Source organism: Prionailurus viverrinus, chromosome B1 (assembly GCF_022837055.1).
Source record: "Prionailurus viverrinus isolate Anna chromosome B1, UM_Priviv_1.0, whole genome shotgun sequence".
Lineage (NCBI taxonomy): Eukaryota > Metazoa > Chordata > Mammalia > Carnivora > Felidae > Prionailurus > Prionailurus viverrinus.
The window spans coordinates 50,439,188-50,451,686 of record NC_062564.1 but is presented as its reverse complement, the minus strand read 5'-3'; the positions used below and the strand labels follow the sequence as shown (position 1 = coordinate 50,451,686).

The following is a 12,499-nucleotide window of genomic DNA, read 5'->3' as shown; positions in this document are numbered from 1 at the left end:
GTATGACATTATCAAGGGCTGCAGAAAGACAAAAAGAACTTCAAAAAGTCTGCAAAACAGCAGCAATTCATTTACCCTCCCATAGACTATATTTTTAGATACTTGGCAAGTTCCTAAGTACCAAGTTAAAATAAGTTAAAAAAATAATAGTAACAAAACCTCTTTAGTCAACTGCTTTACCAGAGAGAAGCTTTTTCAAACTGAAGAAAAACTTAAGACTTAAAAGATAAGGATATGCTTGGGCAAGTCATTTAATAAAGCTGGACCCTGGTTTCATCATCTGGTAAAATGAGAACATTAATACCACCATCACAAGGCTTTTAAAATTTTTCTCCAAGCATGGAAATTAAATTTAAATAAAATTTAGTGTTAAATGTATGTATATGTGTGTATATGTACATAATATAAAAAATAAAAAATTCTTCAATGAAAAATTTTTTGAAACTGTAAAACCATTAAACAATGACTATTATTTTATAAAACTCCCGAAAGAATCCCAGAAGAAGAAACAAAGGATCTGCTATAATTACCTACATCTGAAGTAAACATCTATATCAGGTGCTTTAAGGCACCATGGAAAGATTTAGACACAAGTAGTGATGTGTTTAGTTGGTTTCATCAGGTATAGGTATCCCCTGCTTTCTGAAGGTTCGCAGTATGCCACTCTGCTTTTATAAAAGAGCTACATTAGTATGGTAATAGCATTTTTTGGTAAAAGCCAAAATCTCCTTCGGATTTCGGTTAGTGAAAACAGGTACAAATGTAGGTCTTTCCTAAAAGTGAAGTGGTATAACTCAAGCTTTCAGATGGTGGGCGGGGGGTGAGGGGAGACCTGTATTTTCAAAATAGTAATAGCATTCAACTTTCACTGTGTCCAGTTCTCTTGTGTATTTCAAAGACCTCCACTCTACAGGGTTAACTATGTTCTTTAAACTTTCACATATTCCCCCTCATTCAGTCTTCTTTAACAACAAGGCTCTCCTACTGTCCACATCAAAACTCTGAAATCACCAGTTTCCTGATATGAAAACTCTTTTGTTTACTCCAAATCTAATTTCCTTATATTCTCCTACTGCTTACTTTCTGTCTTCATTTGAAATTTTTCATCCTCTTTAAAAAGAATGGATCCCTTTTTCTTCACTTTTTTTTTTTTAGGAAAACCAATTTTTTCAAGTTTTTATTTTAATCACCAAGTGCTTATTGTGATTCACTTCTCTTATAAAATCTCACATTCCTCATGATTTGTACTCCTCAAGTCTTATAGTGAAACACAAGTTGATCTTCTTTGATTCCATGGCTTACTTTCAAGATAATCTACCGCTCTATTTGCATCGAACCACTTAAAATCTATGCCCTCTCCTCCTACTACCTTTTCCAAATCACAGCCATGCTGAATTCATCTATCTGGGTGATTTCCACATGAGGATAAAATTCTTCCTTTCCACCCTCCATTGTCATTATTTTTATAACTTGCTAAACTTTCCATTGTTACCCACAGACCTTTCTTAACATCCAAATGAATTAATCAGGAATGCCTCTTTGTAGAATCACCCTTTCTTTAAGACACAATTTAACAGTCATCTATTCAGAGACGTTCTCCCTGATACAGCTAAGAAAGATCTTTTCTTACAACAACTAACTTTATCATTTCAATTATACTACTCACATGCTAACCTATTACATGGTATTCTGTATTATAGCAGTTCCCCAGACCTGGTCTTATCGCTCCTACTAGCCTGTGAAGTCTTTTGGCACAAAGATTGCGTCTTATTCATCATAGGGTTTGCATATAATAGAGCTTAATTTGTTCAGTGAATGAACAAATTTGTAGTTGAAGATAAAAGGTTGTAGTATGGCAAACCTGATCTAGATAATTTATAAAACAGCTCTAAATTCTTAATCTCAGATATGTTTAAGCTTCCTAAATCAGAATGGAAAAAGAGTTATTTATGCTAGTTCAAAATGGCAATCCTTCCATTTCCAGAATGAAGGCTATTAAAGACTACGTGTTTAAAAGTTGTATGCTTTAAGATCTTCTGTATTTTCTCAGTTGATATACACTACACATTCTTTAGGACCCCTTAAAGGTAGCCATCTATCTCAAAGACTTCCAGAGATGGACCAGTCCCTACAAAGACTATTTCACAGGTGAGAAAATATAATTACATAAATTCTTTAGCTTTTAAATAAAAACCTGCTCCTTTAATTTCTACTCATGGAGATAAAGCATAATTTAAAAATTTTAAAGATAATTTTAAAAGAAAAGCTACTCTATATGTATAAACAACATGATAACTGAATTTAGAAAATAAATATCCTAAATCACCTATTGTTAGGCATATAGACAACCACTCAGAATAAAGTCTTAGATCTTGTATAAAATACTAACACAGTTTGTATAAAATACTAACATTTAAGTACATGGGTAGTTAAGGATAACACCTATAATATATGGCATTGTTTATGACTTCTTCATAAGCCTCATTTTACTTGTTATTTTATAATACATACGTGAAAGAGCAGGCACTTTAATAGATGTACACTGTAATATAAACGGATGTATATATACAACAGTATATAAATATGTGTGTTAATAGATGCATTTAAAAATATTAATATGTGAAATGGGTGTTCATTCTAGCTCTTGGTTTTAAAGTTCTTCCTAAAATGTTATATATTCAATAATGTGTTGAGAGCTCACATTCTAGTTTCTTTCTTGTTTCACCATGATCAATTAAAAATGAGAAAAGTTACTTTCTTTCTGATTCTTTCCTAACAAGTTGATCAAATATACAATTATAACCTAATTTCTATAAAAAATTTCCTTGTGTGCCCTGAAATTATTAGGTATTAAGTCTGAACTCAACGGCTTATGTAATTTGAAAAATATTTATCTTATGGTTGAGTGCTGTAGACGCAGGGAAATGTGAGCATGCAAGATGTGAATTACATGTATCTAGAAAAGGAGACAGGAAGGCATTCAGGTACTCATTCTCCCTACTTACAGCCCACCAAATCTAATTCACTATAATGTCACCATAGTGTTGAGTGATTAGTAAGGGCAGGATAGCCCTATGTAGGCACAGGATACTGAAAGATCCACTGCTCAAAAATTTCTCTAACACTCTACCAAATAAAAATTCATCTGGTTAGTAAATGATCTGAAGTGGCAAATGCACGTGGGGGGTGAGGGAGGGAGGAACAGCCCATTAAGGCATTTACAACTTTGTCTTGTGTTGTATCTACCACTGTTCTTAAAATCTTACTGAAATCTGCAGATGTGAAAAATTTATTTACAGAAGCAACAGATACCAGAGACATGGTAATAAAGACGTGGGTGAGAATTCAGGCTCTGCCACTTAATATTTAGGCTTTCTTGGGCTAGTTATTTAAATTTTGTGAATCTCAATTTTTCTGCTCCACCTCACACACAGCACTGTTATGATGATTAAAAGGTTGAGAATAGTCATGCAATAAACTTCTCCCTCTGATCTAAGGTTACTATGTGCAAACTTGAGAAAAATTAGAAGTGGGTACAAAGGAGGAGTGCCAGTGTGGGTGAGAACACAATGGCAGGACCACAGAGAGCCAGAAAGTTCAGTGAGACCCCCTAGATGATTAGAGAACCAAAGTAGAAGTTCAAAGAAGCAGAGAATAGGACAAAGTATCCTAACTATACAACAAGTGGCAGTTTGTAAATTAAATGCTGGTAACAGTGCATAAACATGTATACATTTAATGATGAAACGTGAATGTGCATTTATGGTGGGATTTAATTACAAATCCTATTCATTGCTAAATAGGTTTTCTGTTTATTTTGAAAACATAGTTGCATTACAACAATATGCCAATGTAAGAGTAAATAGTTAAGTTTTTAGACCATTGTAGTCAAGCTTTAGATCTTGGTCAATCTCCCAGAGCCCTTTGTTAACATGAAAGTTTCCCTAAATTTCATGGCAGTCTAATACACATTTGGGAATTAACTATTATATGTTAAAAGCTTATTAAAACTGATTAATGACAGCAACAAAAAACAAGTAGCATATAAATTTTATTAGTGATACCCTCTCTACTCAGAATAATTAAAAGCTAACCTTGTTATATTTCAGGGACTTAAGTAACTTCTATTTGCCCAAATGGTTTTCTCGCTCAATCATGACAATGATATACATATTAAAATCAAAAGAACACCTAAACTGTGGCTAGCTGCTTTAATAAATGACAATGAATTCAAAGCCAAATTGATCTCACATATTTTTAAGTTTTAAACATTTAAATAACAGGGTCCAATGGCTGCTCTATGAACCTATTCATCACAGGAATTACATTGGCATCTAGATGCAATAGCCCTTCAACTCATGATTCCATATAAGGCAGTGTAACCCTAAAAACAAATCTGGGACTGTTTGTTTAAAAGGTATTTTACCACGGCAGTACTATAGAATAGATCTTCCATACGGCAATATTAAGTCACCATTATACTATCTTCAAGTCTTAAAATCTTTAGGAAGAACTATAACTCATAGGTTTTAATTTTATTTCTGACAAAATTCGTACTGTAAATTCTTTCATTATCTATTGTAACTACCTGCAGGCTCTCCTCCCTACTACAGTAGTGGTAATCTATTGAAAACAATGCTTTTATCATGTCTATTCCCACAGACCTGTAAAAAAGCCTTAATTCCAGTCAAATTAAACATAAACTACTTTCGTGGAACTCAAATCTTCCAAAACCTGTACTGAGTCGTAATATTCTTATTACCATAGTCTAGCCCATACAATCTTTAGAAGCCTAAACATGTCTTGCCTTTTCTACCTATTATTTACTATTCCCTTAACTTTAAATAAAATTCCTATATTTCAAAACAAAGTCTATTCTTTCAGATTTAGCTCAAATTCATCCATTCACATAACATATTAAACCGTTACTTTGTGTCAAGGACAATTCTAGATTCTGGAAACACAACATTTGAAAACACATGGTTCTGTCCTCAAAGTGTTCCAGGTCCAGTGTGAAGTCTTTCCTAGTCACCTCTGTTGAAAGTGGACTTCTCTCTTTTTCAGTGTTTAAAACAACAAAGGCTTATACTTCCCTTGTAACGGATAACAAAAAATATATAAATATATGCATCTCTTAAATTAGAACTTTAGCTTCTTAGGGGTAGAAACCATGTCTATTCTTCTTCGTAAGAACACTTTTTAAATAACAGGTCCTCAAAATTCTTTTGTTGTGGTATGTTAGAGTGAAAAATTAGGAGTGTATACATTTTGTATCATAAAATCATCTCTCTCAAAAATTCTAAGGATCAAAAAAAAAAAATTCTAAGGATCAGAATGTGTCTGTTAAAAATCCAGAAAATACAGATGTTAGCAATTAGAACTACAAAGAGAAGGCTAACTTCTGCTTTGGTAAACAGAATGTAAAAGGTTTATCAAGCAGCAAAGAGAAAGGGCTAAGGTAGAGAAGACAAAATCTGAATTATAATCATAAAATTAGAAATTTTTTTTCTTTCATCTCCAAGAGGAGGAGGGGGAAATCACAGTTCTTAACAGGTAAGTAGCTGAAATACAGTATATTACTCAAAACCAATCTAAGAACACAGACATTCTGGGGACTCTTGAGTAAGCAGAATAACTAACCTCATTAACTCCTCCACTTTATCATCTACATCTAGGTCCTCTTCTGAGGCTTCAAAACTGTATGACCTCTGACCCATGCTGTTTGCATGGTAGCGAGTGGGTGACATCTTTCCATTGGATGTAGATAATCGCTCGTTATTCTCTCTCCCATTTTGATTGGTAGTGCAAGGCTGTGGGGAGGTATCATAACTGTTGCTGGGTGATGGGGACATTCCAGAATGCTGGGTCTGTGTGGAAGCTGTAGCTGTAGAGGAAGATGCTGGAACATTGTTGGTACTATTCCCATAAGAACTTCCTCCATAGCTGGACCTTCTTCCAAACTTGTCACTATGCTCTTGATCAAGACGGTCCAACGTTTCCAAGGCATGGAGAATTTCATGTTTAGTCATTCCAGTACGCCGAAGGCGCTGAAGCAGATCTATCTGCTCTATGGTAAATCTGGGTTCATCTGTATAGTGAGACATGGTTTCCAGCAAACTAAAAAAAAAAAAAAGTTTATTTACAATACTACCAAAAAACGTATCATTATAGAGAATGCTCAGAAGATGCAAAATATTTCTACACCTTAATGAAAGTGATTAAGACATTACTATTATAAAAAATTACATTATATATTATAATAATCTCTCCATGCCAAAACATTATTGTCATGGCAAATGGATTGGTATAGTTACGGAGTTTATTAGCAGATGGACATTAGATATAACGTAAAACCCAATTTGGCATACAATTTACATTTTCTGCAATTTGGTAAATATTTGAAGCACAATTTCAGATATGGCATTAATACCAAAATAACAGATTAGATACATATACTTTTAATCCTAGCTTATCTGATTACTTGCAGGTATTTTTACCATCTCAAATTCAGTACTCTACATTAGAGTACTATTAATGAAAAGTTATTGAGAAAATAGTTTGTATTGTCTCGATTTACTAAATATCAGCAAAACTGACCTAGGAACTCTATTATCTTCATTTAGTGTAAACAAATGATTTGGTAAGGTAAGCCTAGGCAAATACTAGTAACTAGCAAAAATATTTAAATGGAAAAGAGAAGTACATTAAAAATCTCATTAAGCATTTCACCCACCACTTAGCAATTTCGTTTAGTATCTCATCTCCGTAATGCATTCTCTCTTAACAGTTATCCCAAGAAATTGATCTTTCATGGTTGTAGCCAAACTACTCATTTTTCTTAGAAAATTGCTTCCACATGGTTCCTTTAACTAACACAAGAAACTGTAGCACACCACAAAATGCCAGAGTCATAACAATATTAAGTTTAAGGAAATTATCAAATTTAAATATTCTCACTACTTGAATTTTTTTCTTATAAACCCTGACTATCCTAATTTAAGATTTTTTTTAAGTGGTAATTTCTTCTATTTTTACTATTATAGTTCTAGTGCCAAATAGGATTCATGGCATACAGTAGGCTCTAGATAAGTGTTTGCTAATGGAAATAAACGTCAAGGAATTTTCTCAACCTTTACAGGTAAATATCTGTTCTGGGCCAGTTCTCCATAGCTGTTCAAAGTCTGTTTCTTCATCCCTCTCTACTGCAAATTTATTGAACGTTCACTTCTCGGCAGGAATTGGGCAACAGTTTCATATAACGAAATTTCATCTAATCTTCAAAACAACCCTCTGTGGCAGAATTTTAAGATTTTATATTGACTGATTATTGGGGAAACTAAGGCTCAGATTGGTTCTGTACCTTGCAAAAAGTCTGATTAAGAGCAGAAAAAAGATTTAAACCTAGATCTTATTGACTCCAAAAGCATGTATGATTCCGTTTTCCAGTATATTGCAGAACTTACTGGAATCCTATGATCTGGGATATAGGCTATACTCTTTTAAGTCTCCAGTTAAAACCACTTAGATAAAATCACTCTACTGATGGACTAGGGGTTCTAGGAATAGTTTTTTTTTTTTTTTAATCTTTGCTCCATCTGGAATTTATATTTACTTAGTAAGTGTGAAAGGATTTCAGCTTTATTTTTTCCCAAATGCTTCACTGAGTAATATGTTTCTTTTCCTCTAACCTGAAATACCACCTTTCTCATATGCAGAATATCCATACAAATCTGTATCTATCTTTGGATTCTCTATTCTATTCCATTGATTGTTTTGTCTTTCAAATCCTAAAAATAAGCAGACAGAAATCTAGACCTTTTATGTGAAATCACTCCAGTTTTAGAGACAGGCTAATTAAAAATAAAAACAAACATTTTGTGAACCAAAAATAACATGTTGCAAGCCATTTGTGGTCACAGGCTACAATGTCTTACACCTAAACATTATCTTCTGTTTTCTTCCAATACTCACTGTGACAAGCTATCCATGGTAAGTCCTATTTTTATGATTACTGTATTGCCTAAGTTTTTTCCTCCAACATTTTATAATGAAAAATAATAAACATACAGAAAAATTAAAATAAATTTACAGTGAACACCCACATACTAACCATCTGAATTTTCCCATTAGCATTTTACTTACTTTATAACTATCCATTATATCCATTAACTATCCATTCCCTATGCATTCCCTATGCATTCATACCTACATTCATCTTCTTTTTTTATGCATTTCAAATTCAGTTACAGACATCTGTACACTTCCTCCTAGACACTTCCACATGCATTTCATTAACTTGAGTTCAGTTATTTGTTCACGTTTTTCTTTTGAGGTAAAATTTACATAAAAGAAAATGCATAAATCTTATGTTTACCATTCTAAGAGTTTTGAGAAGTACATACTGTAAAAATGAAATACATAAAAAATAAAATAAAAATAATTTAAAAAGGGACACTTGGGTGGCTCAGTCAGTTAAGCATCTGACTCTTAGTTTTGGCTCAGATCATAATCTCACAGTCATGAGATCGAGCCCTGCATCAGGCTCCACACTGGGAATGAAACCTACTTGGAATTCTCTCTCCTCCTCTCCCTCTGCCCCTCCCTGACTTGTGAAAACATCTGCATACTCTCTCCTTCTCTCTCTCTCTCTCTCTCTCACGCACACACACACACACAAAATCTGTGAAAATGTGTATGAAGATAAAGAATTTTACTACCACTCCAAGAAGTGCCCATTTCCAGTTAATCCTTGGCCCCTTCCCAGTTAATCCGGGACTGCTTCTCTCATAGGGAACCACTGCTCAAATTTTTCCCACCCCAGATTAGTTTTCCCTGTTCTAGAACTTGATATAAATGGAAGTTCTATGTACTCTTTTGTGTAATTTCTATGTACTTTTTTCACTCAGCATAAAGTTTTTGAGGTTGATCTACAACGTTGTATCAGTAGTTTGTTCCTTTTTATTGTTGAGTAGTACTTCATTATGGGAATATACTACATGTTTATCCATTCTATTTTAGACACATGGACTGTTCCCAATCGTTAGCTACCTAAATACTGTGGCTATTACAATTGTACTTTACTACTTGTTAGCTTAATAAATGCCCCCCTGCCATATATATCATAAGCTGGTTGACAGAGAAGAGAAAATTTCACAACCAGAGTAACTCATTTACTTTTTTTCCTGACCAATTTCAAAAGAACAATACACCCTGCTTAACATAAATGATATATTATTAAAATGCTATGCAGTGTTGCTAATGTTCTATGCTCTATGCTAGTTAACATTACACTGTTATATTCACTGTGAATATCCATCAAGTTGTGACTATTGATAGGTGTATTTTTCAGTAGGTATATTATGCTTAAATAAAGTTTGTTGAATATCTATGTGAACATTTTCTGAGTGGCTTATAAGTACACTTAACACTCCACTTTCTGTTATAACCCTTAACCTTTTGTCTGCTCCATCCAGTGCTTAGTAATATATTAACCCCTAATCCTAGGAACTTCTCTTTAAAATTAGCTGCAAACGACATAAACAAATGGAAAGATATTCCATGCTCATGAATTATAAAAGCCAATATTGTTAAAATGTCCACACTATGCAAAGCAATCTACAGATTTAATGCAACCCCTATCAAATTACCAATAGCATTTTTCACAGAACTAGAGTAAATCATCATAAAATTTGTATGCAACCACAAAAGACCCAAATAGCCAAAACAATCTTAAAAAAGAAGAACAAAACTGGAGGTATCACAATCCAAGATTTCAAGATATACTACAAAGTACCTTGCTACAAGATTTCAAGATATACTACAAAGTACCATTACTACAAAGTAGTAGTAATCAAAACAGTATGGTACTGGCACAAAAACAGACACGTAGATCAACAGAACAGAATGGAGAGCCCCGAAATAAACTCACAATTATATGGTCAACTAATCTTTGGCAAAATACCAAGAATAAGCAATGGGGAAAAAACATTCTTTTTAACAAATGGTGTTGGGAAAACTGGACAGCTACATGCAAAAGAATAAAATTAGACCACTTTCTTATACCATACACAAAAATAAACTCAAGATGAATTAAGGACCTAACTGTGAGACCTGAAACCATAAAAGACCTAGACAGAACAGAGCACAGGCAATAATTTCTCTGACAACATCTTTCTAGATAGACCCCTGGGACAAGGGAAACAAAAACAAAAACTATTGAGACTACATCAAAATAAAAGGCTTCTTTCTGCACAGCAAAGGAAACAGCACAACTAAAAGACAACCTAATAAATGGCAGAAGATACTTACAAATGACATATCTGATAAAGGGTTAGTATCCAAAATACATAAAGAATTGACCCATCTATTTGCTGTCTACAAGAGACCCATTTTCAACCTGAAGACACCTTCTAATTGAAAGTGAGGGGATGGAGAACCATCTATCATGCTACTGGTAGTCAAAAGGAAGCTGGATTAGCCATACTTATATCAGACAAACTAGATTTTAAACTAAAGGCTGTATCAAAATATGAAGAAGGGCATTATATCATAATTATGAGGTCTCTCCATCAAGAAGAGCTAACAATTATAAATGTTTATGCATCCAATTCGGGAGTACCCAAATATATAAAACAATTAATCACAAACATAAGAAATCTTATTGGTAAGAATGTGGTAATTGCAGGAGACTTAAATACTCCACTTACAATGATGGACAGATCATCTAACAGAAAATTAATAAAGAAACCATGGCTCTGAATGATATACTGGACCAGATGGACTTCACAGATATATTCAGAACTTTTCATCCTAAAGCAGCAGAACACACATTCTTCTTGAGTGCACATGGAACATTCTCCAAGATAGATCACATGCTGGGTCACAAAAGAGCACTCAATAACTATTGAAAAATTCAGATCATACTATGCATATTTTCAGATCACAGTGCTATGAAACTTGAAATCAACCACAGGAAAAAGTCTGGGAAAACCTCCAAATGCATGGAGGTTAAAGAACACCTTACTAAAGAATGAATGGGTCAACCAGGCACTTAGAGAAGAAATTTAAAAATATATGGAAACAAATGAAAATGAAAACACAACAGTCCAAACCTTTTGGGATGCAGCAAAGCAAAGGCAGTCATAAGAGGAAAATACATTGCAATCCAGGCCTATCTCAAGAAACAAGAAAAATCCCAAATACAAAATCTAACAGAAAACCTAGAGGAACGCAAAGCAGAACAACAAAGAAACTCCAAGGCCAGCAGCCAAGCAGAAATAAACAATATAGAATCCAAGAAAAACAGATCAATGTAACTAAGAGCTGGCTTTTTGAAAAAATAAACAAAATTGATAAACTGCTAGCCAGACTTCTCAGAAAAAGAGGGAGGATCCAAATACATAAAATCATGAATGAAAATGGATTTATCAAAACCAATCCCTCAGAAATACAGTTATCAGAGAACACTATGAAAAATTATATGCCAACAAACTGGACAACCTGGAAGAAATGGACAAATTCCTAGACACCCACACACTACCAAAACTCAAATGGGAAGAATAGAAAATTTGAACAGGCCCATAACTAGTGAAGAAATTGAATCAGTTATCAAAAATCTCCCAACAAATAAGAGTTCTGGGCCAGATGGCTTCCCGGGGTGGGGGGGGGGGTTCTACTAGATATTTAAAGCAGAGTTAATACCTATCCATCTCAAGCTGTTCCAAAAAATAGAAACGAAGGAAAACTTCTGGACTCATTCTATGAAGCCAGCATTACCTTGATACCCAAACCAGACAGAGACTCACCAAAAAGGAGACTTACGGGCCAATATCCCTGATGAACATGGATGCAAAAATTCTCAACAAGATACTAGCAAAATGAATTCAACAGCATATAAAAAGAATTATTCACCATGATCAAGTGGGATTCATTCCTGGGCTGCAGGGCTGGTCCAATATTCACAAATCAATGTGATATATCACATTAATAAAAGAGAGGATAAGAACCATATGATCCTGCCAATAGATGCAGAAAAAGCATCTGACAAAATACAGCATCCTTTCTTAATAAACACCCACAATAAAGTTGGGATAGAAGGAACATACCTAAACATCATAAAAGCCATATATGAAAAGCCCACAGCTAATATCATCCTCAATGGGGAAAAATTGAGAACTCTCCCTGAGGTCAAGAACATGACAGGGATGTCCACTCTCATCGCTATTGTTTAGCATAGTGCTGGAAGTCCTAGTATCAGCAATCAGACAACAAAATGAAATAAGAGGCATCAAAATTGGCAAAGAAGAAGTCGAACTTTTACTTTTCACAGACAACATGATACTCTACCTGGAAAACCTGAATGACTCCACCAAAAAGCTGTTAGGACTGATATGTGAATTCAGCAAAGTTGCAGGTACAAAATCAATGTACAGAAATTGATCGCATTTCTTTACACCAATAATGAAGCAACAGAAAGAGAAATCAAGAAACTGATCCCATT

General features: G+C 34.1%; 1 protein-coding gene across 10 annotated transcripts in view; it reads right to left on the bottom strand.

Annotated features, from left to right (window-relative positions):
* HMBOX1 (homeobox containing 1) overlaps positions 1–12,499 on the bottom strand; it is a 188,158-nt gene that overhangs the window by 92,217 nt on the left and 83,442 nt on the right. For all 10 annotated transcript variants that reach the window (XR_007151415.1, XR_007151416.1, XR_007151417.1 and 7 more), the window contains exon 3: positions 5,641–6,117. Coding sequence is in view for 7 of the 10 variants with exons in the window: in XM_047854899.1 (XP_047710855.1) it covers positions 5,641–6,117 (477 nt within the window). In the remaining 3 variants the exon portion in view is untranslated. The remainder of the gene's footprint in view (positions 1–5,640; positions 6,118–12,499) is intronic.